Source organism: Gekko japonicus, unplaced genomic scaffold (assembly GCF_001447785.1).
Source record: "Gekko japonicus isolate JY-2015 unplaced genomic scaffold, Gekko_japonicus_V1.1 scaffold80, whole genome shotgun sequence".
Lineage (NCBI taxonomy): Eukaryota > Metazoa > Chordata > Lepidosauria > Squamata > Gekkonidae > Gekko > Gekko japonicus.
The window spans coordinates 130398-142470 of NW_015168047.1; the positions used below are offsets into that span (position 1 = coordinate 130398).

Sequence of the window (12073 nt, forward strand, 5' to 3'; positions counted from 1 at the left end):
TGATATGTAAGAGATAAAGGTGATAGCACAGGAAGGATTCAATCCCTTTTTTACTCATCCCTTTATTCTTTCAATCAATCACACACACACATATCTTATGCTTTATCTAGGACATGTCAAAACAATATTTAAAGAAGCAGGTCTGACACATTCCCTTAAGAAGAATGACCTTTCTATACAGCCAATGGCCACCAAGAAAACTATGTAGCCTTTATATGGAAAGAAGTATTTTGCAAATCAAGGCTGGACGTTCTGAGACATGATGCGAAGCTAGTCTCAAATGAAGATCAGATACTAAATTTGGTCAATGAATTTCCCCACAAAATCATGCCTCATTGTGTAAGAAATGATTTCAGGGAATGGGGAAAAGATTTTATCCTACATGCATTATTCTATATTTGCTGGGAAGTACTGCAAAGAAATTATTTAGTTCTGCAAAGATGGCATGTTCTCAGCTACTCACACCAAATTCAGTGCCCTGTTTGATAATATTTATGTGCTTTATAAATGGAGTTGCATTTATGACCTAAGATTATTTTGGCTTTGTTCACCGGAATGACTGTAAGTGGGTCAGCAGTGTTTTCCATAGTGCACCAAGTGAAGAGAGATTACGCTGATCAATGGCCTGCATATGTTGCTAACGTTACCCTTTTGCCTGTCAGTCCAAGTGGCAGAAAAGTACCTTAAATCTGTAGTTTTAATACACATTATTTTTTAAGCAATGCCTATCTTTCCAAAAACAAAGTAAAAAAGACTTCATTCCCATCATCCTTTCAAAACACAGATGGATGGTGAAACACAAGATAACCTGATTAGTTTCCACAGTCTACCTCTGTGTAAGCAACATTTTAATCCAAATGAAATTGTTACATTTAATGTTCCTATTGCATAATAACGTAGTTGCTTTCTGTAAAACCTCTGGGTGTGGACAACATCTATTGTACTCTGCATACATATCAAAGGTATTGCTGGTGCCCTTTGTGCTACTTAAACACACAAGGCAAATTTATGAGGTACCCATAGTCAGGCCAACAACAGTCCTTTTAAGACATTTGCTTTTGGATCCTCCTGTTATGTGCAGTCATAATTTTATCGAAACAGAGCAACATGTGTATTTTTCAGGTGCAGAACATGCAAACTGAACACTGGAGTTCTGAGGGCATGCACTCATGCCTACCAAAGCTGCATGCAAATAGAAAAAATAAGCACAGTACCCTATTCAGACAAAATGGCCACCACACCACATGTATGAGCAGGTTTGCAAGTGGCACATTTCACAAAATGTGCAAAACAGAAATGGCCCGGAAGGCATTTTTATGAAGGGATTAGAACAGCAGTATAATGGAACAGCACAGGAGGTCACTTCTATAAGGGACAGTGCTGTAGTCAATTGCAATGTTTATCGCAAGTATCATCTCCCTTTCTACTACAGGGTCCTCTTCCTTTGTAACTCTCTTTCTTCGTTATGGTAAGCCATGCCTCAGACAGTTTTATTGCATTGTTTACTGGAGGTCTTAGCTGCCTGATTGAATTGTTTTTCATATTTCATGATCTGCCTTGAGTCTCAGTGAGAAAGGTGAGCTAGAAAAGAAGTTAATAACAATAATACTCATGTTACATGTGGATGGAGTACCAAAATCCAGTGTCTGATAAGGGCTAATGACTCTGACACACGTATGCATAAGGAAACAATACTATATGAATCCACTACAGAGATTAAAAGGATAGAGAGTTCAAGTAGTGTACCTGCTAATTCGTAGTGTGTGAAGCGAGGCTGTTCTCTATTTAAAGAAAAGAATTTCTGGAGTCAAGACAGATGAGCTCCTTGTTTCACATGCACCTAGCCTCTTAAACTGAAATTTAGCCATGCTGATGGATAAACCAACAGTGTTGCCATTGCTCAAGGCAACAACCAGGCTGTTAGACTTAATTACGTGCACTGTCAATGTAAATTTAAAGTTTAGACAGCTCAGACTCCCATCGTTCCTTCAGTGCAAGTAATAAAAGAGGAAAAAGTGTTAAAACAAATCTCAACATATAAAAATGTGACGTATAGCTGGGTGAGAATATTTTCCAATGCAGTACCCCCAGCGCTCTCATATGTTGCTTGACATGTAGACATGCAGCTGCTCACTCCTATTAACAGAAAGAGCTCCTTTTCCAATTTTTTTTTCTAACAAATAACAGAGTTGGTTAGAGATACAGGACCAATATCTAAAAATTTAAGAAACAGTTGTGACAAATCTGGGAGTGCAACATTTTTGCAGAGACGTTAGGGCAGGAGAATGGTAGCAGATGCATTTGCATTCCCTAGGCTTTTTTAACCAGTCCTTGTTGGACTGCTCCGGAGAAGGAATTAAATGTTACATTTAAAACTATTGTTAACAGAAACGGAACATGTTACGTCAATGACAGTTTAACATAACTTGCAGTTAATAAGACAGTGATAAGTAGTTCTATATTCCAACCTGATATTATGCCAGATCCTCTGTTTTTTTTGTCCTCTACAATTTCATAGAACGGGCCCAGTACGTGCAGCAGTTCTTCAACCTTGTCCGTCACTGGCATGGTTTCAAGAATCTGTAGGAATACCAAAAGCTTGTGAATTGTATATCAGTGATGCAGTTAAAGGGAGGTCTGAAAGTCACTGCAACAATGTAATATAAATCCTTAACTAGTTACAACATTATCCCAAACTCTTAATTACAACATCAAACATTGCCAACTTTTCAGCCCAGGGCTGCACAAAGGGTTCCCCAAACATTGCCCGTGGAGGTGGGAGTTCCCTGCCACCAGGCCTCGTCCCCTGCTTCCAATCAGCTGGCCGGCAGAGGGAATTACCAGGAGAAAGAGGAAGGCCCAGGCCACATTGCCAGCATCACACAGGAAGTGACATCATCAAGCCAGTGACATTGCTGTGACTCTCTGGTACTTGGGCAAAAACTCTATGGTAGAACTTGTTTTTACCATGAGAGTTTTTGCCCAAATACCGGAGTGTTGCAGTGATGTTGCAGCATGATGTTGTCATTTCCTGTGCAATGCTGGCTATGTGGCCTGGGCCTTCCTCTGTCTCTGGGTAAGTCCCCCCCATCCCCCACTGTTTGCCAGGAGCGACCCTAACTGCACAGGATTTTAAAAATAAAATGAAATCAAACTTAATGTAACTTTTTGTGTTCTTTGATTATCTAGCAGTTTGGCAAGGCATTTCTTCTAAGAAATAAAACTCTTTCCATCTAGATTCCAAAGATCTCTGCAGACCTATGTTCGTCTCTTTTCCTGTGAATTAGTTCCAGATCCAGTAATTGATGGCAGGCTGTTTACTCGGACTTCAGCACTAGAATCATCATTGGTACTTCAGAGCAGTGGTTTTCCTAAAGTTCCCCAAAGTGTGACAACAAATCTGGCCTAGGGTAAAGCCCATCAAGTAACACCCAGAAACCTCTTCTGAAGCCTGGCAGGAAACAAGTTCTGTCTTTGCCTTGCAGAGTCTGAAAATAAAATTACTGTAGCACTCACTGGAGAAGACCCTGATGCTAGGAAAGACTGAAGGTCAAAGAAGACGGGGACGGCAAAGGATGAGATGGTTAGGCAGTGTCATAGATGCAACGAACATGAAATTGAGCAAACGTCAGAGGACGGCGGAAAACAGGAGGGCCTGGCGAGATCTTGTCCATGGGGTCGCAAAGAGTCAGACTCGACTGTGCGACTGAACAACAACAACAAGTTTAGCTTCCTTCCTCATCCACAGCAACTCTTACCTTTTTCATCTCTTCAACATAGGCAATCATAGCTTCTTCTTTGGGCATATCCCCTAAAGCATTCCATGCATCCCTAGAAGAAATATCACAAACATTGTTAGAACACTTAAAACAAGGCCAGTTTGTGATGAGGCTTAAAAGATTTATTCGTACTATAACTTTGATTCTGTGACTTTCCACAGTTGACTGTGAACAAAAAATCTATCTTTCAGCATGAAAATATGGATGCTGGATGAAACACAGACACAAGTTTTGTTTCTAATACTATCTGTTTTCAGCTGTGATGTTGGATACCACTTTTGTCACTATTAAGATGAAAGTATTTGCAAGGTACAATCGGAACCTAAATGGTGGTGGACAGCAGTGTTCCCTCTAAGGTGAGTTAGGGTGAGCTAGCTCACAGTTTTTTAGCCTCCAGCTCACAGTTTTGTCTTAGCTCAGGAAGGACGGCTCCAGAGCAAAGTAATTTATGCAGTAGCCAAGTCACTCACTCACAACTTTAATGTTAGTAGCTCACAAAGTAGAATTTTTGCTCACAAGACTCCACAGTTTAGAGGGACCACTGACAGTACTGTCAGGCTGTAGCTGACTTACAACAACCCCATTGGGTTTTCAAGGCAAGAGACAAACAGACGGGGTTTGCCACCTTGCCACTGCCTGTCTCTGCATAGCAACCCTGGCCATCCTTGGTGGTCTCCAGTGTTCCCTCTAAGCTGAGTTGGTGTGAGCTAGCTCACAGTTTTTTAGCCTCTGGCTCACACTTTTTTGTCTTAGCTCAGCAAGGGTGGCTCCAGAGCAAACTGATTTATGCAGTAGGCAAATCGCTCGCTCACAACTTTAATGCCTGTAGCTCACAAGGTAGAATTTTTGCTCACAAGACTCCACAGCTTAGAGGGAACATTGGTCTCCCATACAAATACTGGCCAGGGCCAACCTTGCTTATCTTTCAAGATCTGAAGAGGTCAGGCTAGCTTGGGCCATCCAGGTCAGGGAACCTAGGTGGTCCACAATATTGTGCTATGAATTCCAAGTAACCGAGAGAAAGCCCAAGCCGGAGCATGTTTCACCTCTGCTACATTCAAGATGTACAGTATTTTGCATGATTTGTAATTTATTGTGGCTCTCTTGCAACCGACAAGGGTTAGCAAATAATAAGACTGAGACGACAGCTATGAACCAGTTGGGGGCAAGAGGGAGGGGCCTTGAAATGTGGTTGGAAGCATGTTGCGAAACCATAACTGCTAGTAAGCCACAACAAACCTTTGGGGCTTCTTACAGTACAATCCTAAACAGAGCCACACACTTCTAAGTCCACTGGTGTCAAACAGTTTGGAAGGATGTAAGTGTGTTTAGAATAGCACTGGGCCTTTCCACATTGGATGTCAGATGGCAGTGGGTTTTCTCTGAGCTTCTTCATGACATCTCTTGTCTTCCCATGGTTTCCTCATGCTTTCTCTATGGAGTATGACCTCCTGCCCAAGCGCTTTACACAAGGAGATTCTGTACATCTTCTCCTCCTCTTCCGAATCTCTCAAATAAATGTATTATTGCAGAAAATCCCTCAAGCCTTACATCATCTTGTCCCTACCACCACCACCGCTGCCACTACTTGACTCTCCCTTGGCCCCGCCTTCAATTCTCCTTTGCCAATCCTTGACCTTTCCCCCACCCCTCTCATATATTTGATGCTGATCTCAGGAAACACAGCATGGCCGCTACTGAATACATTCTGAATAAAAACAGCAGGGATATTATGCACAGTTCAAGCCAGGGGTCGTTTCGTAGAAAAAGAGCTAGGGGGACTCATTAGCATAACTCATTAGCATATGCCACACCCCCTGGCATCACCGGAAGTGTGTCATAAGGCCACACACCCCGCCCCCAACGGTCCCGGCCACCGCAAAGCAGGGGGCGGGACTTCGTCATGTGCCCCGCCCCCCATACCTCACCCGGGGGAACTGCGATCCCCCGCGATCCCCCCCGAAATGACCTCTGGTTCAAGCCATCCTACTTATAAGACAAGATACAAGACAGGATGCACGTGTCTGTCTCCAAGTGGATAAAGATGCTACATCTGGAGCCTGCATGTCTAAAATGGCAGCAGGCCTCAGGTTGGAAAGGGAGAGGGGGAAAGGGGGAATCTATACCCGGCTGTTGGTAATATATATACATATATAAAGCTTACCAACACAGACTTGCACTCGACTACTTTACTCAGTTAGGTGTAGAGCCTTCCTCCAAAAGAGCCTCTTCTGCTGGAGAAAGGCTTCGCAGAGCTGAGAAGAGCAGGAGGCTACAACCCCATGTCTTCTGGCCTAACACAAGAAGTGCTCTGAATGTCACAACTTAGAAAACATCCTCTTTCACACATGATATTTACCATTTATATCTACCAATAGGGTCCCAAAATCCAGGTCTTGGAATATTACAAGGTCCTTGGGTTGCTTGCTTATAAAAGCTATAGAACTTGAGCATCATTTCATTTGTGGGTTGGAATGAACCTAGTGAAAATAATTTTAGAGTGAGAAAAACCATAAGAGACAGTAATGTCAAAGCACATTATTTTCTATGGAAACTCTAAAGTCAAAATTAATTGACTGCATTCGTTCTAATTCCTTACAACTCTCCTACAGCCAAAATTTTCATAACCAAGAGACTGCATTATATGCAGTACCTTGGTTATGAAAATTTTGGCTGTAGGAGGAGTAAGGACTCAGAATGAAGCTTTTGTTTCATCCACACAGGTTTCAGATTAAAAAGTTTCTCCCTCCTGCCCACGTTTATTTTCATGTAACATTTGGAGAGGATCTAGTGACCAAATTATTCTTGTAAAAATACAAAGTATTACTTTGAAGATATTACTACTAAAAATTACTGCTTGATAGTTCTTGGCTGAAAACCAAACTTCATTGTTTCATCTCTTACTGCAAGGCATGTGTCCAGAGGAACGAAGAAAACCTGGTTGCCAAATCTTCTCATATGGTTTTTACTATGGGATTGAACAAGGGAGAGTGCTTACCATGGTACAGCTCACATATCCTGTTGTAGCTACACCACATAATGAAGAAGCCACAGACATTCACAGCCCTCTCATGGAGTCTGCATTAAAATAGCATGGGAGGTTATGCTATGATAACCCAAGCTGCTTCAAGTAGTGTCTGCCATATCAGCTTGATGGCTGCCCTAGCGCCCCTAAACCAGGAGGGAATTTTTGCACGGCTAATGGTTTCACTTTCGGCAGAGCTAGTGTTGGAAGCCAACAGCCAATACCTGGATTTGTACACCATCTGGAAGGGTCATACACACATCTGTGATATGATAATTTTGGAAAAAACTATTTTGCCTGAATATGTGCTCATACATACTTAGAGGCACATCCAGTTTTATAACAAAGTCACATTATGTTGGAAATCAGTTCCTCATGATTGAGTCCCATTAGGGATACATGAACCATCTCTACATAACACTTTTTGACCCAGAGTTAGTGCCAGCTCCAGACATTTTGCTGCTTAAGGCTATTCTCACCACTATCCCACCTACACACACCTGGAAGCCTGAAAAGCTAATCCTTCTCTCCTCCTCGTTGTTCCCCCCCAATTAAAAACAAGCCACTCTATAGTGTACCAATTGGTTGCTTAAGATTCCACAGTAAAGGGATGGTCAGACTCTTGTGAGTTGAATGAACCTGGAGAGAGTTTGGAAAGCCCGGCTGGCTGTTCTATTTTTACAAAGGCTGGGTGAGCAGCAAAAGGAGGACTTGCTCTGGCTGCTGGGTGGGGGCGGCAGCGATGGTGGGAATGATGCACAGGCAGGGTGGAAGCCCCCCCCCCATCAAAGTCTGCCACTGAGAGGCAACTGCCTCAGTTAGCTGAACAGTAGAGCCGGCCCTGTCCACAGTTGCAACTTGTGGAGAGAGTTTCATGATTTAAAATTGACATAGAGGAAGAAACCTTACAAGACCGTTCAAGGATAATGAAAACTTGTACAAATAAAATAGTAGCCACAAGTGACTAGCTGGTAACTTTTCTAACCTTTCTAAACAAACAAACCAACAGACCTGAGAGCCCTCTAATCAAATCCAGGACATAATCAGATCTGAGTCATTATAAAATATTGCTTTGTTTTAGGAACTGCAAATAATCAGGCTTGAGGGAAGAGAGGAATGCCTTATCCTCTTTAACTACTATTCACTAACCCACAAATTAAAAGTCTGTACTTTCAGTGGCTTGAATTCCTGTGCTACTCCAACCATTTCACAAAGGGGTGGAGTGGGAAAAGAAAAAGAACTTGTAACCCAGATTATTTACACCCACAACTGTCACTGATACAGAATCAAGTGTGAATCAAACATGCCGAAGGCAAAAAATAAAAATCCTTCCTTTATGCAACAATAGTGACGACACCATGCAACTTTTATTTTAACCAACTTTTATTGTAACACACACTCCAACGGAGTGGGGGGGGGAATCTAAAACTTGCAAAACATGTTTGACTTCTAGATTTGCCAGAAGGCTTCTTAGGTGTCAGGAATAGATAACTTTTGGTTTCTGAGATTTTCCAGACTTGCTGTCAAGTTTAAGAACTTTCACTGTAAATATGTACGGAACCCAAGTGGAAAGGACAAGAACATGATATCACTGCCTAGGCAGAAAAGGGAAGGAACAACCAGAGGTGGTCTCCCCCCCCCCCTTTAAATAACTGTTCTTGAAGAACATTTCCCTTAACACATCATGCCCAAAGTATCCTCAAGTTTTGCACCATTGTCCCTTTTCCTTCTCTCCATAAACCTTTACCAGCTTGCAGAAGGGACACCTGGGCATTACATTCACCACTTCCCTTCTGAGAAGATCAACTGGTTGGGGTGGCTGACAGGCCAGAACTGTCAAGAAAGTGCCCTAGTGGTTTGTTTTTTAAACCTCCATTACCTGGCAAAGTGAATATGTCATGCAATTCTTTCCCAGTGGGTACTTGGGGGGGGGGGCTAAAATAGAACCATGCAATTCTTTCCCAGGGGGTGTGTGGTGTATGGGGGGTGGGGCTCAAACAGAATCAGGGTCCAGACCCATTTCGACCGGCAGAATTAACCTACTCTCTCTGCTCCCCGTTCAAAGAGGCACTCAAATGCTCAGCGCTTCCCTCTCCAGGAGTAAGGGGGTCTTGTATGCCCAGCCCCCAACCCCCCTCCCCCGGTCTGTCTCCAATACCATCACTTGCCCTCCTTCACTTACCATTTTTGGGCAAGCTCTGAATCACCTTCACGGCCGCCTCAAAGCGAGTCGCATGCACTGAGCCGCCGTTCTCCGTCTCCGCCATCTCCCCCCTCCTTGTTCACCTGAGCCTTGAATGGTATCCACTGGAATCGCCACAGCAGGAGCGGCGGCTTCCCCTCCCCGAGGAGCCTGCAGCCAAATAAATGCGAGATATTGGGGGGGGGGAGTGTCTAGTGAGGGCCCACCACGGCTGTGTGGCTCCGTCCCCTCCTTCAGTCAGGGAAAGAGTAAAAACAAGGGCACGCCACTTCTTCCTCAGGAGCTCTTTTGCTTCTCGCCTGACCAAAAAAAGCTTCCTTCACCCATCACCTCCATGGAGTTGTGGACAGTGTTCCTTCTCCCTCACACAAACATTCCCCCTCGGTTTCCATAAATCAACCCTCTTCTACAACCTGCACTACTTGCCTGTACAGGCCAACTGTAACCATCTTTCCTAGTGTTTGGGACCTGTTCCTACCGTAGTACACTGCTGCCCACTGCGCCTCTCTTTTTCTTTTTTTTTCTTTTTTTGGGGGTGCTTTTTAAGAAACTGTATGAGGGTCTTCACTTCCAAGAGCTGCCTATCCCTATCGAAAATGTGGTGTGTTTTCAAGAGGCATCAGCTTTTCTGTACAACTAGATCCATTGGATGAGTCAACATTCTTGTTTTTGGTTTTAAAAGGATACTGGTGTGGCCACTTTACTAACACATCTACTTCGGTAACCAGGACAGGATAGGCTACTGCAGTGTGAAATACAGCAGAGAGAAAACAGCATTCAGCAACCGGTACTAGTGGAAGGGAAGGGAGCTCAGGCAGTGATCCTTGGTGCGAGAACAAGAATATCAGAAGTATTCAAGAGTCTCCCTATTTTTAGCTGTGAAGCACTGGAAAATATTCAGGGGTGGGTGGGATGAGACTGTGTAAGTAAACCCAGAATATACACTGGTTTCCCACGCCACACAGGTTTCACTTCCTACATACTATCTATTTCTCCCTTCTTTTTCTCTTTCCATTGTTAGTTTTTCTACTGTATTGCACATTCCACATACTTAAGTTATGCAGCCCCATAACAGGCATATTTATTCAGAAATTAAGTCCCACTGAGTTCAATGGAGCTTGCTCCCAAACAGTAGTGTTCACAGAAATATGACCTTAATGGTTCACACACCTGATCCCCCTCACAATTCTGTATTTACAAATATAAAAGTGGATGACAAGCACCATCAACATGCATGGGGGAATGACAGAAGAGTGGAGATCAGCAATTTTTATACCCCTAGTCATCTTGTTCTCCAACACAAGAGTAGTTAAAAGTGTTTTATAGAGTATGTTTGTCCAAATGTGACCCACAAAATACAATTGCCTCAGGAGACTACAATCTACATTAAATTTAAATAGGATCCCAGTTGCATCCTACAGACTAACAAAACTTATGTCAGCATAAGCTTTAATGAATCACTGAGCGCTGATTCATAAAAACATAAGATAGAATACGTTTGGTCAGTCTTTAAAGTGCTACTAGGCTCCTGTTTAATTTTATTACGACAGGTGAACACATCAACCAATCTGAAATTATTAAATTTAATGCAACTGCTGATATACAGCCTGTACGTAAGCCCTTTCCCAGTCCACCAAACAATACACAAGCACCCCCTACACACCTTGTGCTCTTCAAGCCTTTGACACACATCTAAGTGCAACACCCTCCACTCCTGATACCCAGCTCTTCCCATCATTCTTTCACTCCCCTCAAGCGCAATAAATACCTGTCGTTCCCACCGTTTCCCCAAACTGATCGTTCAAAACGTCTTCCTAGCGACTTGATCTCCACAGATCTCACCCTTATATTCAAGGCTATTCAGTGGGTCTTACGGATCAGCTCTGCAAAGCCATCTTCTTTCTGGAGCACTAGCCATCCCTTTGCCATAACAGCGTAATATACCACCCAATATTCCGTATTCTGCCCACCACGCTCCTCTTGGAAGGGGGGGGGGGTTCCCAACACACATCTGAGCCCATCCTCTCAATTACAGGCAGCGCCTGACAGTTGCAAGGACAAATAACAATAAATGTTCCATCCTCCAACTTTCAAGAGTCAAACGTCATACCGAAGTAGGCCAAGGCACCACCACGACCGAAGGACACCTACATCACCCTTCCCTATAACAGGCGATCGCAACCAATATAAAACGACCCCTTGCTCCTACCTTGGGGTGACGGACTCCCCGAACCTTTGCCCAGGGCTCAGGTTGCCCGGTTAATGTCTTCCAACAGCAGCTCACCAATCCCTCGAGTCCCGCCTCTTAAAGAGCGTTCTGGGAAATGTAGTTCACAATCGACTGCTTCCTGTTTCCGAGAACCCTCCGACCCTGCCTGCCATGGCAACCCTTTCTTTTCTCCGGAGACAGTAGAAGCTCTCTTTCTTTCTCTCGCTCTCTCTCGCTCTTCATATTTTCATAGGATTAATATTTCATACAGAGATTTCAGAGTCCTTGGGAGATAGTAAGAATTGTACATATGTAATTAAAGGTAGAAAACATACCCTTTGTCTCCATGTTGCTGATTTAGAAATTTTAGAAAACACAGCAATTTATCGACAGGCAGTTTCCCTCTTGAGAATTCCGGCACCCCTCTCTCTCTCTCTCTCTCTTTTAAAGGCCCTTCTCTGCTCTCCACTCCACTATTACCACCAATAAAATGCTTGAGATTCTCAATATAGACAGAAACTTGGAATGTAGCCTATACTTTTCTCTTCTGGTTTGTTTTTACGTATTTATGTATTTTAAAGGTTTATAAAACTGGGTAAACAGCAATAAAACGAATATATTAAGAACGGCCATCACAATAGCCAGTAATAACAAATTTAAAATAAAACCAACCAGCTTCCATCAAAACTAGAAAGTTAAAAAACATTCGTTTGGCCAAGACAAAAGCCCTCTAAAAACTTAATCTTACATCCTCTCCAGAACTGCAGAGGGGAAGAAGAGGGCAACCAGGAGGGTGAGAGGGTTGGAATCCATCCAAGTCTTATGTGGAAAGGCTGAAAGAGTTGGGTATGTTTAGC

General features: G+C 43.2%; 1 protein-coding gene across 2 annotated transcripts in view; it reads right to left on the reverse strand.

Moving 5' to 3' along the window:
* ACBD5 (acyl-CoA binding domain containing 5) overlaps positions 1–11291 on the reverse strand; it is a 33968-nt gene extending 22677 nt beyond the window's left edge. Inside the window, exons 1-5 of one of the 2 annotated variants that reach the window (XM_015414291.1) lie at positions 11217–11291; positions 8987–9157; positions 6139–6259; positions 3759–3831; positions 2469–2580 (exon numbers count right to left, since the gene is read on the reverse strand). In XM_015414291.1, the coding sequence (XP_015269777.1) occupies positions 2469–2580; positions 3759–3831; positions 6139–6259; positions 8987–9071 (391 nt within the window). In that variant the 5' untranslated portion in view covers positions 9072–9157; positions 11217–11291. Of the gene's footprint in view, positions 1–2468; positions 2581–3758; positions 3832–6138; positions 6260–8986; positions 9158–11117; positions 11185–11216 lie in introns of those variants that run through there. The other variant, XM_015414292.1, reaches the window with a different exon arrangement.
* Positions 11292–12073: the final 782 nt, after the last annotated feature.